A 21,737-nucleotide genomic window follows, 5' to 3' on the forward strand; every position below is an offset into this window, starting at 1 on the left:
GGGATATGCAGCTCTATAGACAGATATTTACAGCTGCTATGGGCCATTATTTACAGCTGATACGCACTAATATCTACAGTTGATAAAGGCTGATATTTACCACTGATACAAGCCAATATTTAAAAGGGACATATTATACAAAAATCATTTTTTCAGGCTTTTCTAACAAAAATATGTGCCCCTGGCCTGTCCACAATCCCCTCAAGTACCAGAAAAATCCATTTCCTTCCACCCTCTCTTTCTCCGCCTTTCAGAAAATGTGTGCCAAAACAAGCCGTTCTCAGATTTTCCCCTCATGATGTCACAAGGGGAGTAAGCACAGCCCCCATGTTTGGTTGGCCCTCCCCATTTGGAACAAAGTTCCACGCTCCTCTGCTGATCTTCCTCTCAACTGCCAGCTGAGATGCTGGATAGCTGGATGGGTTACCCTGCTGACTTTGGTCAGGGAGATTGATGGTTCAAATCCCAGTCAAGTCGTTAACTTTGGGTAAAAGTGTCAGTAACATCAATTTCCTTAGAGTGGTGTGGTCAGGGGTGGACTCAGACAACTAATTACCATTTAGAGCCACAGACAGAAACGGCTCATTCTGAGAAGAGCTGAGGGCTCTTTAGACATGCAAAAATCCTATACTGGAGTGTTTTCTCAGCAACAAACTTCACAGATATGTTTTGGAGACCTCTGAGACCAATATAAACTTGTCTTAAAAGGGCAAAATATGTCCCCTTTAAAGCTGAAACATGTCAATATTTACAGCTGATATAAGCTGATACTTTGCGCTGATACATCCTAGTGTCTACAGCTGATATTGGCCAATATTTACAGCTTATACAGTTAGATATTTACATCTGACACAGGCCAATTTTAGCTTTAATGGGCCAATATTTACATCTGCTCCATGCTGATATTTACAGCTGCTATTTCAAAGTATATATGGCTCATATAGGCTGATGTTTGCATAGCTTTAGGCCAATATTTATACCTACTATAGGATTCCATTTGCAGCCGATATAGCTGCAGTAGCTCTCTTCAGAAATTTTCCTATCTGCCGGTACTGATATTTAACTTTAAGCTAATATTTGCTAATGCCACACTTACGACAATAATATTTAGCATCAACTTTCAACTATTATTCACTTAACAATGATGTAAACACACACTACACAAGTCAGCAAGACCTCAAGACCACACCTGCTGTTTTTAATAATGATTTCACAGTGGCAGTCCGACAGCTGTAGGATCTCAAAGCTATACGATCTCACAGAAACCTGTGTGATCAAATGTGAATTCATAAGAAAAACAAAGTTGTATCATGTGTTATGTTTGCCGCTATGTTTGTGAGCTGTAGAAGTATGCAAAATCTAGTTGGTGATGCTTCAAAGTCAGCTTGCTCCTTTTGGCTACTGCTTGTATTTTGATAAATCGGGCCTAAAATTGTGTAGTGTGGCCAGCCTTGCCTAAACTCTACCATCAAGGACTAAGTTTGTCTTTATCAAAACAGTAGTAAAAAGAAAGTCAAAGAAACTACCTGAAATGAAACAGTATTTATAAGATTTGATACAGTAAATTAAATAATAATATCAGGATACTCAAAACGCATGTGTATTTTACTTCCACTACTACAAGACAAGGTTTGCTTATTACCGATAACACGTGCACATTGTGCATTAAGCCACATATACCAACCCTGAAATATTTTGGTGCCATAAACGCCCTTTACACACGTTATGCCCCTTCTTAAATCCCAACAAGCATGTGAAAATTCCTCCTGAGACTGCCTTAAAAAGATGCAGCCCACACAGCAGGAAGTTAGCTTATAGGAGAGGAGGACGAGTGTATGTGTGTGTGTGTGATGGACAGGCTATAATAAAAGAGCACACTAAGAGGCACCTTGAAACAGCCACCCTCGGCCTGCGTGCGCTCAAGTGCAATTAGTAGACCCTTTCCTCCACCTGCCCCTCCCACCCACTGACTCACTGAGGGTAAGTGTGTATAAATATATACATTATGAGAGTGTATGTGTGTATTTTTGTGTGTATTACTTCTATGGACAGTGTGTGCACATGCACATAAACATTTTGTGGACAAGTCTGTACATTTAGCCTCTGTGTGGGAATGTTGGAGTGTGACCTCGGGGAGACTTGAGCATCTCCTGTCTGGGATCAGTGTCAGGATGTGTTACTGTGGCTTCAGATCTGCTGGCGGTCAGCTATTATGGTCACATAGTGTGTGTATGTGAGGCATAAAGAGTGTATGTCTGAGTGTGTGCAGCTTGTCAGAAAACGCTGTGGAGACGACGGTAATGAGCATTAGAGAGATAAAACAAGAGGGCAGAGGAGAAATAGATGATGATGGGAGTCAATGTGTGACATCAGCAGGTTACCTTTGGCCTGGGCGGCTGAGCTGTGGGAGTAGCCCAGTGACAGCAGGGCCATCTCGATGAGCTGGTTGAAGAGCATGTCCTTGCGCACCAGGACAAACTCAGCGTGCTCCTCCTTGCTGTCAAAATCCAAGGGATTCTCATAGTGCTCGACCACGCAGAACACAGGCAGCATGTTGCCTGAGGACACAGAGACAAGAGTGAGAACTGGATGGGTTCATATTTCCTCACACGCAAACTTTGACCTTCAAGTATTCTGCATTTGCTGAAAGAAGAGATTAATATTTAGCACTGATGATTAGGTTACACTGAGGTTGAGTGTCAGGGGATTATGAGTGAGTGATTAGATTGCTACTGAGTGGAAGTTCTGAAGAGAAATGGAGTTCTAAGTTTTGACCACACAAAGGCATTTTTCATCTTTTATAGGGCAATATCTATCTGAACCTTCACTTTTTTGTCTCACTGCCAAACCATCACATCTCCGTGGGGAATCAAACAGTTTCTATCTGCAGGATAATCTGCACAACTTCAGAATCTATGCTTGTTATTGCTAGCTTCTTTGGACATAATATGTTGAGTTTATCATGATAATGCCAGTCCAATTAAATTGTTTCAGCGGCTTTAAATTTATCAAAAATTGTTGCAAGAGGAGCTTTTAAATATCAACAATCATAGATATTATTGAACAAAAATTATCAACTTTGGCTCAGTGTTGACAAACAGAAAGACATCCTGTGCTTTTGGCATTCATAAAAACCTTTAGTTCACTGTCAAGGTTTCTTGAATCACATAAGCTTTCCTTCTGCCTGCCAACCAAACTCTTCCCACAATGCAATGCTTCAAATCTTGCATTTTTCTTCTGAAACAGCATGCATGAAGTTTAAGAGAGTTTAATGACATTGGGACCACTTGACCTTTAAAAGCTTTAGTCTGAATAAAATAACTGAAATTAACACTTGTTGAGGAGGAAGGTATTATTATCATTCTTACAGTATCTACAAGGTTCTCTGTTGCCTTCCTCTCTGAGTAAGTCTCCTCTATTCCCTCACCTGAACAAATTTCTCAACATTTATTGTCTTTGCCGATTAACATGATTCTCATTCTTATTTTTTTTCAATCCCAGGCATTCCAGAAGATGCACAAAGCTCTGGCAAAACAATCAATAAGCCGACAGATGCCAGGGAATGTGCTGAAAGAGCTGCTTTTCTCCTGCCCTGATTTTAATAGATAAAGATCTAACAATAAAGACTGCTGTGTAGGTTCATTTGGGGGATCAATACTGGCTTTGTTTCCAGGGCGCCCAGAGAGGGCTGCGGTAAATATTGTTTCGGGCCCGGACACAATGCCCACTGTGGGCCCTCTCTGCGAAGCCTCCACGGCGGACCGCCTGCCTCTCCTCTGCTGGTTTACCCTTTACCAAGGAAGAAACTGAAAGAAGAAGACTGGGGGGTGAAGAGGAGGGGAGGAGGCTTGGAGGGAAGAACATCATAGGAGGCCAAGAGAAGCAGAGATGATGAAGGTGAAAAATTAGGTTCTCTCAGCTGGAGCGCGACACGTAGATTAAAGGAGCAAATAAGAGAAACGGCCCATCTGAGGACACTCACACAGCCACATTCCAAGAGTTCCTGAGTCCCTGTTGCCCGAAGAAGACCAAACCAGCCAAACAAACAAACAGAAGAATCCTTGCTGCCAAGCACTATTACAACTCAAACCTGCAGTTTTCATTTCAGAACCACTAAAAGAACAACACTCATAAAAAGATACATATTTTGGATGGCTTCTCCTGCCGTGTTTTTCACCAGTCGACACCAGTTATATTAAAAAGCTATGTCATAATCTGAAAGTAAAGGCTCCCTTTAAAACAGGAATGGCTCTTAAAGGACAGAAACTTTCTCTTAATAAACAAACGTTGGAGCAGGAGGGCTGCGGCTGGAGAGGGGAGCGGTGACACAGCGCCATGCAGAATAACTCTCACTGAGCTCTTCTATTAGCTATTGTCTCTGCAAATAAGTGGGAGTGTGTGCACTGTGTGTGTTTATGCAGAGATGACTAAAGATGCATTGTAAAAAGGTTTAAGAGTTTTTGAGAGTAGGCAGGGGGTGGTGATGGTGGGTGGAAGGTGGTGTGTTTGAGTGTGTGGGTGGGGGGCGTTTTAAACTGCATTTAAATAGCTTTCCTCTGTTTACATGGGTTACTTTTCATAACATGTGCCCAAATGTGTCTGCAAAGTTACTTTAACTGTATTTATTTCATAGTGTTGTAGTTTTAACAGAGAAAAAGGCTGCAGTTGAAAGGACATTTTTATTGATTATTTAGGCAGTATTTGATGCAGTAATGAAGTCTATAAGATGTAAGAATTTGGGGATGCAACTAATTCTAATAGCCTAAATTTTCCAGAAAACTGATAAATTGTATCATTTAATATTTTAAGATATGTTTGTGATTATTCTTTATAGCCAAAAGCAACTGCTCATCTTGCTGTTCAAACAAAATACACTCAGTTTCATGTCACATGAGACAAAGAAAAGCTGCAGATCTTCATATCTGAGAAGCAAATGTGTGCTTTTGTTTGAAAATTGCTTGTTTGTTGGTAATCAATTTTCTTTCTACTATCAAATCATCTTCTAATTTTTTCAGTAAAGTTAGAAAAAGTGAGAGATTCCCCTCACAAAAACATCTGTAGACCTTTATATTTGAAATGCAACATGTTGAAAAGGTTTGCAGTTTTTGCTTGTTTGATGCCAACATAAAATAAGACACAATGGTTTAAAAATGCTCTTGATTGACTGATAATAAAACCTCACACATCCACACAAACACCCCCTCTTACCTCTTTTGTGGCAGGTCTTCAGCAGGTGCCCGGTGGGCTTGTAAGAGACCCCGGCTAGTTTGGCCCCAGTGCTGCCCAGCCTGGCCCGGCCCAGGGGGCTGCCGTTCTGCTCCAGCCGGGGCAGCTTGGCCGGCGGGGCCTTGGCCTCGGACATGCTGTTGACCAGCTCAGAGTTCTCCTTGCCCAAACACGCCTCGCTGAGATGTTCCATCATTCTCAGCACCTCTGCTCACTATCACCTGGGGAGACACAAGGATTCAGCTGTCAGAGGAGGTATGTGCACGGTATAAAAGAAGCACAGAAATGAAAAGGAGGAATGAAAGGTGATACGAGAGGGGCAGTGAACTCGAAATCTTTTGTGTTGATATCACTGACATGTGAAGACGTGAAAGGACATTTTTATAGAGCAAAAAATGTGCTTTAAGTAATTGAAACCTCTGAGAACAAAACCCATTACGGCAATAACTGTCAATTCGCTTCAGTTATGTCGACGCACAACACGGTGACGTTTCCGTGCTGCTGTAATGTTCCCATTTTTCAAGACATATATTATGTATGGGTGTCCCGCTAGAGATTCCCATGCAAGAGGGGGCAAACAAGCTCCAGTTTTAGTGCAAACACATTAATTTGCTGGGAGATTCCACTTGAATGGATACAGTGCAGTTCAAGGAACAAGGTTCTGCTGCTGCGGTGCACGCAGAGAGGGGAAACTAACGTAATTCAGTTTCTGAGTCACTTGGTGCAGCTTCACATTCATGACACAGCTCAGGAAGAGGAGGAAGGTGAAAGGCGACAACGTCAATTTTCTATGAGTGACAGACGAACACAATCAGTTACATGAAATTACAGGCGTGAAGTTTTATTTTTAGACCCTGCATGTGCAGAAGGTATTCATGTCAAGCAGGAGGTTTACAACTTGAGGATGGTGGAAAAAGGCAGCGTTGTAAAACTTCAAATGGCAAGTTGCTGACTCATGAAGACACTGTGAAAAAGTTAGGGAGGAAAAGAAGACAGAGAAATAGAGAGGGAGGAAAGATGGAGTTTCTACCACAGCTTTAACCACAGGTGCTTTTGAGGCTGAACTTCAAAATAAGATCAATCATAAAACGTGTGGATTTATAATCTGCAAAGGGAAAAGTTATTAGGGGTGACTCTACATGCACGTTGTGCTGATGAACATGAATAGGAATGCTGATTGTCAAAGAGTGAAAAGGGGCAAAATCATCCACCCCCACGCAAAAGATCATGAACTCCCCTATTCATAACATGCAATGAGGCAACTAATTCCCCACAAATAGGGGAGGAAAGAAAGGAAGGATGGGAGGTTAAAGGAATCCAGACCCAGATCCAGGTCAGGATTTTTAAATGACCCTTAAAACACAAGATACAGGAGCAATAGTTCAAATAGACACATTAAGGTCTAATCTGGAGGAGTTAAGGGAGGATAAGTTGAGAGACAAACCAACCTTGAATGAAGCACTTGAGCAGTGGAGAGCATATAACACCGGCTGGAAAACGCGTCTTCTTCAAGTTTGGCCAGGGTAAAAAAAGAAACCCCAAACAACTCCTGCTTCCCGGTCCCTCTCTTGTTATCTCTCCCTCTTTACGTGTGCATGACAGCGACTTAAAAAAAATAAATCAGTGTTTAAAAAGACGCTTCCTCCTGCTCTTCTTCGCGGAGGACTGGCAGGCGGTGCGAAAAAACAACAACCCGGGTCTGTGGGAGAGACGGCGAGGTCGAGATGGACCGTGATAGGCGAACATTGGTAAGCGGTTATGTGTGTGTGTATGTGTGTCCGTTAGCTAATTCCGTCCAACTGGAGGAAAAAAACGGCAACCGTTAGGGCAGAAACCGTTGGAACCTGCGACATTTAGCATTAAGTGAGCGGTTAGCCGCGTCCAACGGTTACAAGTGAACCCGACTTCAGCTTTAGTTCGCACCACAACATCCAAATAGACAGGCGGGCAGTACAGTTAGCCGTCGCCAGTGTGAAAACCAAAGCACCTCGGACTCAGTTGTGATGATAATAACCGCCGCCGAGACCCAATAAACCCCTCGTTGTGTATGTTCACGAAGGGGACGTAACGTATATACAGGAAAAATAGCTCAACGTCGGACTACCGGCAGAGACTGACTGCAAAATAATAATAATAACCGACAGTGTGAGCTTGCTATCGAGGCGATGTGGAGACGATATGCGGACAGTCGGAACAGGTTCGCGAAATAAAACAGGGGGTCAAAAAGTGCGGTTTACTTTCCGACGTCGCGGATAAAATAAGGCTTGCTGTGGATGCATAAGAGAGCTGCCTGCGATAGTAATAGTAGGAGGTGTCCTGTTGGTTGGGGATTGGCGTCCGGACGGAGCTCCTCTTTCTTTCTTTCTATCTCCCTCTCTGTCTCTCCCCCTCTCACTCCGTCTCTCCCTCTCTGTCCCCATTAAATTATTAGTTGTATTGACTCATCACTCCCCCCCTCTGCTCTCTCTCCTCGCTGCTGGTGCTGCCGCTGCCTGCCCGTGCTTTCCCTTTCTCCTCTTCATTTCAAATGGCGTGGTGGTAGAGGGGGTAAAAAAAATAGAAAAAAATAGCAAGAAGATCGGAGGGGGATGACAATGTATGTGTGTGAGAGAGAAGGGAGAAAATGTAAGGTGAGGAGAAAGAAATAACCCCGTCTATTCAGTAAGAACTACATGATTCCTCCGCGTGTCAGGCCGGAAAAGTCCTGACAGGAGACAAATAAAGTGGAGAAAGTCTACAAAAGAGGGGGACTACACACGTACATAGACACAAATGCGTGTACACACTGTCACAAAACACACACATGCATTTACACAACAGACAAGAACGGTGGTGCGATTTCCGGCTGTGCGCGCAGGAATTTTTAATCAGCTTGATTAGAGTGAGGCGGTCCTGCATTTATTACCACGAATTCACAGATGTTCACGCGCACATACGTACATACTTAAACACTTTAATTAACGTTTTTGTTAAATTTCCTTTCGTCCTATATACTTTAAACTTGACCAAACATTTCTACTTAAACGATTTAAATAACAAAATTAGCTATTTGAACAACTTAGTCTCAATTCTTCTATTGTGCAACGTCCTTAGAAACTACTAATATTCCAAATAATGTGTCCCAGTGTTCTAAATCACCCTACAACACATAATAAATTGCATAAAGAAATTCATTTTGCGGGGGAAAATCATTTAAGCCACATTATATATCTTTATTCTGCCAACTAATATGATATTTTCATACTTTTATACCCTTTTGATCAAGCAAAAGCTGTAAAAACTAAAAAAGGAGCTTGATATTTCAATGGGAAACTATATTATATCAATTTTACTTCCCATTATTTATCTGAAGCAGTAAAAAAGAAAGTGTTATGTATTTAAGCAAGTATATTATATACATCTAAGTCTTTAAAGTCATATACTATTTATGTTTAAGCATTTTAAATCTCTAGGAATGCTTTAAAAGTTGGAAGGCTCCTTTATTTTGCATGTTGAATGTACAAAACTAGATTCCTGTGAGTAATTGGGGGGGGGGGGGGGGGGGGTTGCATAGAAACGATGCCTGCTTGCTAGTAGCCCAAACATCATAAATAATATGGCGTAAATCATATTTGAAGAGGTGATACAAAATCCAAAAAAAGAAAGTAAAACAAATACACTTTTATTCTGTTTTTGTCATAAAATTGAGTTAAGACTTGAAGTATTTAGTGTTGATGTTTGTAGGTAAAAATGAAATAAAAAGCAGTTTATACATTACATAAAACACTGAATATGGGAGAGATTCTGTAACACCACATCTACACAGACTCTGCTCATGCAGATATTTCGCGTTTCATCATTTAGCTTTTGTTTTTATTCTGGCGTTATCTCCAAAAATTTACCTCCGCAGCATATCACAGTGTATAATGTCAAACTGGATTAAACCAAAATATTAGACAAGCTAATCTCTGTTGATACTGTCAACAAAACCCTGAACTGTCACTGCGGAGGAAGAGCTGAAGAGGAGGCAAGAAAAGGAACGGAGGAATATTTGGAGGCTGGAGAGCGACACACAATCTCTGCAAACAATGGCAAGCTGGGAGGTTTTCTCAAGTTGATGTGTGAGCTATTGTTATTATTTAGTAATTATTTCATGAACCTTCCCTCTGCTGGAGGAGATTTGACGCTCCAAAGCAAACTGTGAAAATATCAGACAAGCTAATCTCTGTTGATATTGTCAATAAAGGCCTGATATAGTGTTTGTACCTAACCTTAAGGTGGCCTAATAATATCTGCTTCCCTCTGACTTTATGAGCAACGGCTGGACTAATATCCTGTGACATACACGCACACGCTTAACACATAAACAAGTGACCCTGCTGCCTGCTAGAGTGAGGTGTAGATGCATTTAGCTGTCCATGTTTAGGTACTTTTGTGGGCTGAGAGGTGATAATGTGAGTTAAATTCTCAGCCAAGACCTCAAGAGACCTTTGCACAGACTTGAAGTACAGTGATATCATAAAAATAGACTCCATGCATATTGTTTTTAGGATATTCTATCTCACTAAACAAAGAATGCCTTAAAAAACCGACCTAGTAAGATGCATATTTGCCTAATTCTCTGATTCTGTTTTTTAAACATCAGGAAAATTAATAGAGAAAAAACTGTGTCTAAACCTCATAATTTACTTTAAATATACTAATGCATCCGTAAAGATAACTCACAACTCATATTTTAACATTTTGGCCATATTTGAAGCTGAAAGAAAGAGGTTCATGCATTCAATATGAACCTTTTGTTTTGTCCTGCTCTGGTTTGGTTTTTGCAACAGCAAGGGGCCTAAATTGTGTTCCACCTTATAAAACCAATATCTACTCTAAAAAATTAACACGCAAGACTGTCCAGATTGTATAAGAACAAAAACAGGAAACCAACATGAAACAGGGAGTGAGAACACCCATCACGGTAAAGCAGGACCATAGGTTGAGGTTGAGCGCTGAGGTCAGGTGCGTGTGAAATGCTACATAACTCTACGTGCTTTCTAATAAATCTTTGCAGGGCTCATAAACTCCCTCTGTGTGTGACCGTAAATACAGTACAGTAACGGTAAAATGGCCTCACACAAAGCTGTTGTTTCATAAACAATGCAACACCACAGACGTGAGCCTCTCGGCTTAGCTACAGGAACCACATTCAGGTGACGGAGACGGTCACGGAACAACTGTGGAGAAAATCACACAGGTTTACCGAAGGTGTTTACACCTTAGATTTAGGGGAAAAACTACTGGAGTCCTTTTAAAAGAAGCTGACACGGATAAAAGAAGGAAGAAGTGATGATGTTATAGAAACAGTGCAGTTAAACCTCTCATTCAGGCTCTGCTTGTGAAACCAAATCATTGTTCCACCCACCAAAGTAAGGTCAAAAGTTTTCTCATTTCTAAATATCTTTGTGTCCGAACAGACTGTCACTGCAGAAGGCCGGCGGAGAGGCTTTTAACAGAAAAACACCTTCAGACCTCTGATAGAGTAATGCATGCAATATTGACACCTTCTACGCACAAGATGTGTTGTTTTTATAAGGGTCCCATGTCTGTGGTTTTAACAGGAAATGTAAGACTTGTTGAAACATCTTGTATGAGGCCCTGTACATGTGTGAATTCATGAGCAGAGGACTGCAGCACAAATTAAGTGATTGATTCTTATCTGAACCGTTCTTTGGGTCTAAATAAGCTGCCAATAATAAACACAGCTGTGGTGAGCAGTGTGGTTGAATTGCTCCGTTGTGTGTCTGAATAAAGGAACAAAAAGTGGACAGCAATTATTTTCACACATTCACTCAAATATGAGATTTTATTCACACAAAGTGACACGAGACATAGAGGTAGATTTCCCACCTAGAAATGGTCAAATTTGTCTAAAGTTGTACACAATAGTATCATTAAAGAGGATATATTTGCCATTCAGTCATTTCTTTTCATCATTTTTTAAGAATGAAAATTTGGTCAAAATTTGTCACCAAAATAAATGTGCTTTATAAGCCAAATAGGTATTTTTGCCAAATTGTGTCCATTGTTCTGCTTCTGTCAGTGTCACAGTAGTAACATGAAACACACACAACGCTGCAGCTCTCCCTCTCACCCCTTTTGCATCACCTCCACCTGCACAGCATCGCTGCACAACATCCTCCATGTTAACATGTTTTCCACGTAAACATGTTTAACACAATGTTCCTGATTCTCTCTGTTTTTTCTCTTTCCCTTGGCTTAGCTTAGCAGCATTCGGAAAAAAAAAAAACAGGAGCGACGGTGAAAGCAAGCCATTGTCGGCAAATGTTCTTTTCTATCTGGCATGACGCAAGCAGCCGCAGTCATTTCCACTGTGATTGTCGGGCACCATCAGAGAGCATCGATAACCCCTGCCAGGCCTTGGCACCGCCAACAGGTGCCAGCACTGCCAGCGAGGTTGGCACCGACGTGGCTGTGAAAACCCTCTGACATCCAGAAGGGCACAGATTTGCACTGAATGCACCACTGAATCAACACTGCTGATTATCAATTAACATATACCGTTTTGTATCGCACAGAATAGAGGAGGAAAAATGGGTTTTGAAACACAGAAAGCCTGTTTAAAAATACTAGCCGTGTGCTGTTATAATCATGTGTTGAATGCAGATTTAGCTCTGTTCAAGGTGGGTTTTTACAAGCCTGTGCGGCTTTGTGTCGGGGAGATACAGTGCGCGGTGAGCTGTGCACGTACACAAGTGTAATTGTTCAGGGAAGATTTTGTGCCTGTTGGCTGCATTTGTAAAGAAAACATGAAAAATGACATAGGAAACATGACGGACTGGATGCTACATCACAACAAAGGACACCTCATATTTAAAATGTCAGGAGTCATAGCATTACACCGCAGATACATGTCGCCTTTTCTGTGTAATACCACAGGTACTGTATGTTTTCACCATAACACAGTTATCAGAACCATCACATCTGGCCTTTTGCTTTTTAAACCATATGTGTACGTCTCAGGAGGATTAAATATTGTCTTTTTCTTTATAAAGGCACTAATAATCAAAACACAAAGACCGAAAAAATTAAAAAGAAGATGTATAATTGTCGGCTCAGCATCAGAAAGCATCTTTATTTAGTGTGTCAGGCGAATCCTGTGCAATCACTCACTACGTAGGTGTTGTGATGTCTTCATGCTCGCCACTTGTGATGCTTCTAATAGGCATTAATGCGATTATTTGGATTACTAATACAAATTAGTCTGAGCATCCAAGTCTGAGAGAAAATCACAGACAGCACGGGGATAAGAGCTGTCACTGGGTTGACTTTGAGCTCTTTCTGCAAGTGTCTACCTCAATAAATACGCACATATAAACATAATGGTATTATTAGAGGCTGCAAAGGATTTAATAATCTGTCGGGGAACACGTCACAACATGTGTGGGTGCATGGATGAAACCAGAAGAGACAGGATGTCATGTAGATTGGAAAAAAGAAAATGAAGGTGGTGTACTGCAGACGCCGTAGAAAACAAACAAGCAGTCAAATGACTTGTTAGGTGACAAAGGCGCTAAATATGCAAACCTTAATAGTAATTTTTGTTTTAAATATTACTGATATCATTTACATTTGCTTATAATGGAGGCTTTTGACTTTAAAAACAAAGAAAAGGTCTAAGTGGTTCGTATTTGTGGCTCATTATGGTGGTTAATACTTCACAAGACCATGTTTAAGTGAAGGGAAATGTTGCATTTAATACAAAATTAATACAAAAATACAAGAAATTAATCATACCAATGATTCCTTTAAGACAGCTTCTTGCCATCCTTTCTTTTTAAGTGATATTTTTCCAGTTTAAATGACTGATTTTGCACAAAATCACAGCCGAGGTTCACCTCTGCTGGTTTTATCAATGCTCCCTCATAAGTCATCTAAGGACCATGAAAAATAGCTTAATCACTTGTTACGAGGTAAGCTCAGATAGACTAAATATTCCATAATGAACATATCCGCTAAATCAAATTAGTTCTGTGTTTCCCATTAGCCTCTCATACAGCCAGCGTGGCTTTCAATTACTTGTGAAAAAAAAGGTGATTTCTACATTTTCATAGGTCCATGCTTCGGTGTGGGAGGAGGGAGAAAAGAGAGAGAAAGAAAGAATAAGACGGGGAGGGTGTAATGAACTGAGAGTCGACTCCTCTAAGTGCTTAATTGTTTTATAATCTCATGAAGTCAACAGAAATAGAAGCGGGGTGAGCGGTCTCAGGCTCAGGTCTGCTGACAGGAAGGCCTCAACACCAGTTGGCCTCGACAGGTCTCTGCTTCCATCGCTGTTGCTTCTGTCGCCGTGAAAGGAAGGCAAACATTCGATTTTTTTTTTGTCTCCCCCTCCTTAGGTGAAGAATGAAAGACAAACTTCTCCTTACTCACATTATAACCCCCCCTCTGCTTTGACACCCACCCTTTAGTTTTGCGGTGTTTCACTGTACACATAACGACTCCCACGCCGATGCACGCCACACACAGCTGCAGGGAACGTGCTTCCGTGTTGAGCTAGGGCCGAAAATCATACCTTGAAATTTTTCTGCAGAATGGCGATGCTCGTAATATATTGCATGGTTTTATTCCATAATTAAATACCGAATGGTTGCCACAATACCTGAATTACAAACTTTGATATAATGCAAGTAAAATCCAAGAGATATTGAAACCTATTTGATACAATTAAGGGAAAAATTCAGTCCAAATTGTGCAAAAACATTGGCAACACTTCTTTAAAGAAACTCAGTGATCTTCAGTCCTATTTTAACCTGAAGAAAGAACACTATCCAAATTGCAGAAGAACTTACTCAACATTTGGGAAAGTTGGTGGAGCTGGTGAGGAGCGAGGGAAACCCTCGCTCCTCACCAGCTCCACTAACTTTCCCAAATGTTGAAAACATATTTGCACAATTTAGGCAGTGTGCAATAGCTTGCCTACCATTTAGATACTTGAAACCAATAAATCATCCAAAACTGGGTGTTTAGGACTTTCATTTCTGCTGCTTTGGCATCAAACAGCTTTTTTATCAGCTTTAATCAATATCAGCAATAACTTTATTGATATAAAGGGTATTACTGCATTTGAAAATACACCAATATATCCAAAAAACTTGATGTTTCCCACTATGAGGCCTTGAGTCAGGGACCCTGACACTACAGTTGACCTCAGAGTCAAAGGGTTAACATCAACCACGAGTGCCATCATGCCAGGTCAACCCAGGCCAAAATCAGGCCGTCTGTATATCAGAACTTTAAAGCCTCATCCCTTGTTTACCCCCCATCACTCTGAATAATAAAAGATTAAAAGCAGGGCATATTTTACAGAAATGACTTTTCTGTCACTCCCTGCTGGACTCCCATCATCACATGGCTGAATCATTATACACTAATTTCTGCCTCGTGGTTGCAACAAATACACAATTAAAATGTCCAGAGAGACAGCGGTGTTTGTGTGTTGAAGAGACAGAGAGACATCCCGAAGATGAAAATGAGAATGGACGGACTGGACGGGGTGAGAAAGGTCGCCGTATCCTGCTGGGTTTCCCTGAATTTGTGGCGAGGCGGTGAAGGGCACAGCAGCCGGGGCCTTGTGGGGAGTTCTCGGGAGTGTTAAAGAAATGAAGGCAGGTGATGGGAGGGTGTTACTCGCCTCAGTGTGCGAGAAAGTGGGCGCCACGCTCCAGTCAGATGAAAGGAGAGATGGGATGTGAGCATGTGGGGAGAACGGCTCTTAATATGGAGGCTTAGGCAGAAGTATTGAAGAAGAGGTGCAGACTTAAGGATGCCGTTTCTTTATCTACATATTTTTCTTTGCATATTTAATCCCTTGTCAAAGGATGCATCATCCATCCAGTGAGGAACAAAACAGTTGATAAGGCAAGGGTGTGTGTGTGAGGGAGAGAAAGAGAGAGAGAGGGAGAATCAGTATCTGTTGAAATTGTTTCATTGGAGTATGTGGGTGGGTATTAACAACCTGATCTTAGCGGATGCGCTTTCCTCTAAATCGCTTCTTTTTTTCTCCATGAACAAAGGATTCAGAAAAACCTACACAGATTGGATAAAGACAAGCATCGGAATAAAACACAATGAGTTTTTTTCCAGTGAAGAAATTTTGAAAAAATTTAAACATATGTTGAGACCTGTAATAATGTGATTTAGATTGTGACAAACTTAGATGTATGTGCTTTCTTAAATGATATTTGCCATGGTAGCATGAAGCGCAATAAATAAAAAGAGCAACAACAGAAAATCGAACACAGGAGGGATGTCATTTTGTAAAAGCGTGACAAAACCAACATGACGGACTTTGGGTTTTTTATTTTTCTCCCGGCGAGGACACGCCAACCCAGCCGACGAACGGGGCTGATTGTCAGGACCCAAAAACAATGTGACGCTTTTATCGCTAAGCCAAGGAATCTGGATCAACAGTATGCAAAGCATATGCCAGAATAAATGCAGTCCAACATGCTGGGACAACATAACCCCCCCTCTTCTCTTTTCCTTTTTTATAAAGAACTTTCCAGATAATGACAAAATGAGCTGTAACTCCCGAATCACACACTAAGCACTCACCCAGGGTGGTATGTCTGAAACTGTCTGAGAGGGGTGGGGGGGGGGGGGTTCTTACATTTTTCAGCCCAGGAATGCAGCCGTCCCTATTAACACACCAACCTTTTCTTTTTTTTTCAAAACTAGTTGCAACATGTTATTAAGAAAAAACGCTGGGAATCATTGTTATCTTTCTCCTCTATTAGCAATCATAACAGAGCTATTTCATACAGAGCAGGGATGGAGGGTGTGTGGTGGTGTGTGTGGAATCCCCAAAGAGCCACACATTAAAAAACGAGACAGGCCTCTTATTTACTGGCGACAGTCTAATAAATACATTTGCTGGCAGCTAAACAGGTATTTACTCTGCTCCCTACCACAGGTATAATTTCACTGTTTGCTGAGCTGTTATTTTGCTACAGCGATAATTATCGAGGTGGTAAAGGGAGGACGATTAATGGTTTTAGACGAGATATCAGTCTCAGCAAAGTGAAGCACATAGACCTAAACTCTGGAATATAAGCCAATACTTGAAAGCAGAGCTATTTCACACAGACAGTACAATTTAAAATAGAGGATTTTGAACTGTTTCTACATTTGTTACCCTGGAGGAAAGCTGCTTTTTAGAGAGTTCTTATCATTCACATGCAGAGAGGGTTTAAAGAATCTGTTTTTATTTGATATTTGGAATTTAATGCTCAACTTAAACACAAAATCATAACATTGAAGCTCCTGCAAACACAAACAAGTTTTTGTTTTAACTAAAGATGCACAATTTTCTCTGTAGATGTTGATTTGTCTGATCATATTGTTTTGCATCTGCTGATGTTGATAATAAACCGTTTTAGTTCTTACCTTCAGATACCGATGTGCTGATCATATCGTGCATCCATACTTAGTTAATGTTGGATTTTTGCAAATAATATAACAAAGACTATCGTCTACACTTCATCTTTTTGTTGAGTTTTGAGGTAACATTTTCTATAAATTGGTGCAATATATCAAATTTACAGATTGGATATGAAGAACATTGTGTTTCTCTGTGCATGAAATGTGCTTTGTAGATTAAGTTTGGCTTTATCATTTGGAAAAATATTCATTTTTTTTTAAAAGAGAATTGAACAAGAGTTGTAAAAAAAAATCATACTTTGAGTATAAAATTAGTTTTTTTATTAAGTGTTCTTTTCTTTAAGAGTACTGCAACAAATAAAAATAACTTAAAAGATCACAACCTAAATAAAAAACATCTTTTAGGGTAGAAGAAGATGGTGTTGTTGCTCTTACGCAGCCTTTCTATATTTTCCCAGACCTCTAGGACACCTAAAAAAACAGGACCTGAATAAAAAATGTCATTTGGAAAATACTGAGTTTTATGTTGCTGTTTTACTGCCTTTGAATATTGTTCTAGACCTTTACCAAAAAAAGTAATACCTAAAAAGATCAGAAACTGTGTAAAAAGTGACTTTTAAATTGTAATATGTGTTTTTTCTTGCAGTTATGAAGCATCCTCAATATGTCTCAGACAACAAAAACATCCCCTCCCCCCAAAAAAACAGCGATTTGGAGTAAAATGTAAGTTTTGTGTTGCTCTTATGAAGCATTTTTCTTTCTTTTTAGAGCACTGCAACAAAAATTGACACCTAAAAAGACTGCAACCTAGGTAAAAATGTCTTCAGAAGAGTAATATGTCTTATATGTTGGAGGTATGAAGAATTCCTATATTGTTCTAAACCTCTACAACAGAAAACAACACCTAAAAAGGTCACAATCTGCAGAAAAATGACTTTTGGAGTATAGTGTGTATTCTATGTTGGAGTTGTATTTGGTTCTTCTATTGTTCCAGACCTGTACAACAGAAAATAACTCCTAAAAAAGGTCACAATCTGCAGAAAAATTACTTTTGGAGTATAATATGTTTTCTATGTTGTAGTTATATTTGGTTTTTCTATGGTTCCAGACCTCTACAACAGAAAACAACACCTAAAGAAATCACAACCTGCGCTCTCCAGCGTGCAGACTAATTGGTCTCTCAGGGTCACAGGACAAACTTTGTTTCACTCTCATCTGACAACCTGAGACTAAGTGAGAGCTTAACACGCTAACCTGCGGCTGCTAAGTTCTTCTTAAACAATCTGGTTTACACCGCAGGGGTCTAACTGGTTTTACAGAATTTGTGAATGTCGATCTTATAACCTGGAGCTGTTTTCCAAAGACCTGGAATCAAAGGTGACACTGGAATTTTAAAGGATAAGACATTGAGTTTTCATTTGTGATTATCACAATCTGATTTCCTGCCATTACACCCCTCCGGTTCGTTAATGCAGTGTGCACTAGTTTCGATTAGTTGTAATGAAAACAAAAGCGAGCTCAGAGTCGGAAAAAGGAAAGGTATAACAAGGTTAAAGCTGTAGTTGTAAGAAGAAAGGTAGAAAGGTGCAAACACTGAGGTGTTTTCCCAGCTTGCCTCCTAATTGTAAATCACAGTAGGGTTATTGTAAGAGCTGTGAACACGACGCGATGCATTCAGAGGAATTAATTACACACTAATAAGCTGTGACAGATGTTTAGGCTTTACTGCTGCATGTGTGTGACCTGGCAGTCACACTAAACACCGCTGCCGCCACCATCCTCACTCTGATTCTTATCATTCCTGCCAAACAAGTTTAAGTGCAGAAAAGGATTTATGCCAATGAGATCAACACGCCGCTTAGGATGTTTGTTGTGCCACTTTCAAAACCAGAAAGTGATCAAAAAAGGGATGTTGTAATGAAAGCTCAGAGGCGAGTAGTAAAACCGAGAAGTTTTGCTTCTCAAGCTTTGCCTGAGGACTCTTACAAGAAGTGACACATGGCAGCCTGAGACAGGAAAAGAGCTGTGTCTCTGCTGTCAGAGGTACTGACCAGATAAGCCACAGCACCTTGAGCTGCCACAGATCTGCACAAGATAAAAGGGGAAAAACTCACCGGCTGCTGTGCCATAACCTGATTCTTTTTTTTTTCCCATGCAGAGGTGCCAGGCTTGACCTCGTAATCGCATGTGAGCGAGAGAAACGAACAACCTGACAACAACAGCGAGGTGATAAACAACACTCAGTGACGCTGACGGCTGCAGATTACATCCGGATAATCTTGTAGCTATTTAATTATCTGATCAAGTTTCTGATTTAACACAATCTTCACTGGGTTTTGCTGCTTTTTCATGAGGCTTTGTTGCTCAATTTACAAATAAATTCTTCAAGGCGCATCGTCTCCTCAGTCTTAAATGAGAGTATTTGTGCTGATTTCTTTATTCAAATGATCTCAAATATCAGAGAGAGAGCCAGTGGTCGTGCCTGTGTGAAATGTCAGCTATTTTGTAAAGAGCATAGAGTGAAACCATTAAAAACCCGTAAACCACACAACATCAGTGCCCACGCATTTTTTAAGATGGCAATACATCTTCTCATAACTGCTCCTTCTCACACAAATACACACTCTCTCACACACAAAGAGGTCTGGTTGTACCTGAAATTACTTTATCAGCACTGTGACAAAAGCCACAAGGCAGCCCAAGCAGCATTACTACACTGTTTCTGTATCATCTCATCTATCTCAACGCCTCACACCAAGTCAGGCAGACAGAAAGTAATAAATTCTTCACGTGCTTTCTGTCTCGCATGATTTTTTTTAAAACACCTTGCTGCATGTGCTGGGTGTGTTTTTTAAGAGTTGTGCAAAGTGTTTCATGCTACAGCAATAAAAGTGTTGAAGCAAGTTGACACGTAATTAAATATTAAGTATGGGGAGAGAATAAATGAAGTGGCTCTAATGGCCTAATAAAAAGTAGTAAAAGTAGATGGGCAGTTTGGCTGCAGCATTTCTAACAGGCATGTCAGCGCTTTGAGAACAACACATGCTTTATTATAGGAGGGAAAGGAAATTAAAGGCCTGATTTAATTAAACAAAGATGTAGCAAATTCCCTAAGATTCATAATTAAGGATGTAAAAATAACTGTATCTTCATGTATGTAGTTTTTAAATTGATGAGCAGCAGTGGCAGCATCACTTCTTGCTCCTGTGCTGCCTGCACTGAATAAGTTGTTAAATGAATTAGAGGAGATGGATGTACTTAACCCCGCCAATATCACGAGTGCTTTGCTTATTCGTGCAGAAATGACACAGGCCTCTTTCTGCACATTAAAAATTAGACGGTAAAAAAAAAAGTTCTGAATGCGTGCATTTATATTTACCATTAAGCATGGCTTTCATTCTGCCTTTTTTTTTAACTTTATGAAATATTAAACCCCAGGAGCCACTTCTGGAGTGTGGGTTTTGAGTGATTTAGGAGGCTGCAAACTGCTTTTAATTCATGAAGAACAGAGAATTTATTCTTCTAAATCTTCTGAGAAGTGCATTATTTTATGAGACATGCAGTAAAATAACTGTGATTTATGGTGAGTTTAAAAAGACAGAATGACAGCAGAGAGATTGAGACGATGAGAGCGTACCTTTAAAGTCAGCAGTCGCCCGACCTCTTGTTTTCCATCAAAAGTTGAGCAACCTCTTGTCACTGCTCCACCACGAGAGATCCAAAAATAGGCAACTGCTCTGTGGGAGGAAAAAACTGCTTTAAAAAAGTCAAAAGTCCTGTGTTTGAGGAGGAGGAGAAGGAAGAGGAGGGGGGGGAAGAGAGTCGTCTTGTAGAAACCGCACAGGCGGAGGTTGAAGTTGCAGAGCGCACACGCGGTGGATGGAGCGCAGAAGTGTGAGCAACCGTGCGCTGCGGGCAGCGGGGGTGAAGTAGAGGAGAGAGGAGAGTAGCGGCATGTGAGGAAGGGCTGCTTTGAGAGGGTGGCAGGTAAACGAACCGCCCCTCCCCGTTTCTGATGCTCAAATCGATGATTTGCCAGCTGTGGCGCAGCTTGTCTCATTGCCCCACTTTGGTTTTTACAGCCGCTCCTCTACGACGCGCTGCTCTCTGGAGACACGGAGAGAGAGAGAGGGGAGAGAGAGAGAGAGAGAGAGAGAGTCAGTGCCAGGAGAGCTCATTCATTTTCATATTTACACGCCACATGTTTGCATGTCAAGAGAAGAAGAAGAAGAGGGTAAAAAGTCTGCTAAACAGTCGATTGGGCGCAGCGTTGTGCGTTTTGTGCCATACAGAGTCAAAGCGTGTTGTTTTAACAGGAGGGCAACCTGCCAGCTTCACTCTCTCAACAGCTAAAGCTGCTATACTCTCATATACTTTAGGAGCTCACGCTGACAGGCAGAGCTGTCTATTAACAGGCTTCAAATATTAAAGAGTGTCGAGTTTGAACAAAACATACAAGTTCGACGAAATTATAAAGTTTTACCTTCGAAAAGACAGTCAGTCTCCTGGTTCCTTTTTCTGGCACTTCCTCCAGTCCAAAAAGGCTGTTAGAGAGACAGAATTAGCCTATCAATGAAACTGATTCACTTAATTTTACAGCCTTAAGTTAGCAAGATGCTACTACACCTTTCCCTTTTGTTAAATTGTTCTCATAGTGCCTGGTTGATGCTCAAAGTGTCACGGAAAACACCTTTTAGTTTCTCTGCCGAAACAATCAAAACTTAACACACTTGTACCTGTGGGTCAAGTCAAAAACTTTTCTATGTTGTCGCCATTTTGTGTTATCTTTTATTCTGCATCGCTGTGTTTCTTGTTTTCTTTCGCTCGCGACATCCTTGATAATAAGGGTTTGTTCTTGCTGATTGTTCGGGATTTAAATAAAGGTTGAACGACTGAATTTCGCCTGTGAACCTTTTCGATACATCCTTTTTGAACCAAACTCACCTTTATTTTATCTCTCCCAGCTGTTGCTGTTTTAATACTGTAACTTAGTTGAACCCCTGCCATCACGCACACATACATTCAGCCTCTCCATCATATTTCAAAATCCACCGCCGGGCCTATCCTTAAAAATTAAAAATAAA

The 21,737-nt window shown here is 40.8% G+C and overlaps 1 protein-coding gene across 6 annotated transcripts in view; it reads right to left on the minus strand.

Moving 5' to 3' along the window:
• LOC121513812 (DNA-binding protein SATB1) overlaps positions 1–21,162 on the minus strand; it is a 91,725-nt gene extending 70,563 nt beyond the window's left edge. For 5 of the 6 annotated variants that reach the window (XM_041793795.1, XM_041793797.1, XM_041793796.1 and 2 more), the window contains exons 1-3: positions 6,675–7,904; positions 5,209–5,447; positions 2,382–2,558 (exon numbers count right to left, since the gene is read on the minus strand). In XM_041793795.1, coding sequence (XP_041649729.1) covers positions 2,382–2,558; positions 5,209–5,422 — 391 coding nt within the window. In that variant the 5' untranslated portion in view covers positions 5,423–5,447; positions 6,675–7,904. Of the gene's footprint in view, positions 1–2,381; positions 2,559–5,208; positions 5,448–6,674; positions 7,905–20,290; positions 20,761–21,136 lie in introns of those variants that run through there. The other variant, XM_041793793.1, reaches the window with a different exon arrangement.
• Between the last annotated feature and the right edge of the window lie 575 nt (positions 21,163–21,737).

This window comes from Cheilinus undulatus, linkage group 8 (genome assembly GCF_018320785.1).
Source record: "Cheilinus undulatus linkage group 8, ASM1832078v1, whole genome shotgun sequence".
Taxonomy (NCBI): domain Eukaryota; kingdom Metazoa; phylum Chordata; class Actinopteri; order Labriformes; family Labridae; genus Cheilinus; species Cheilinus undulatus.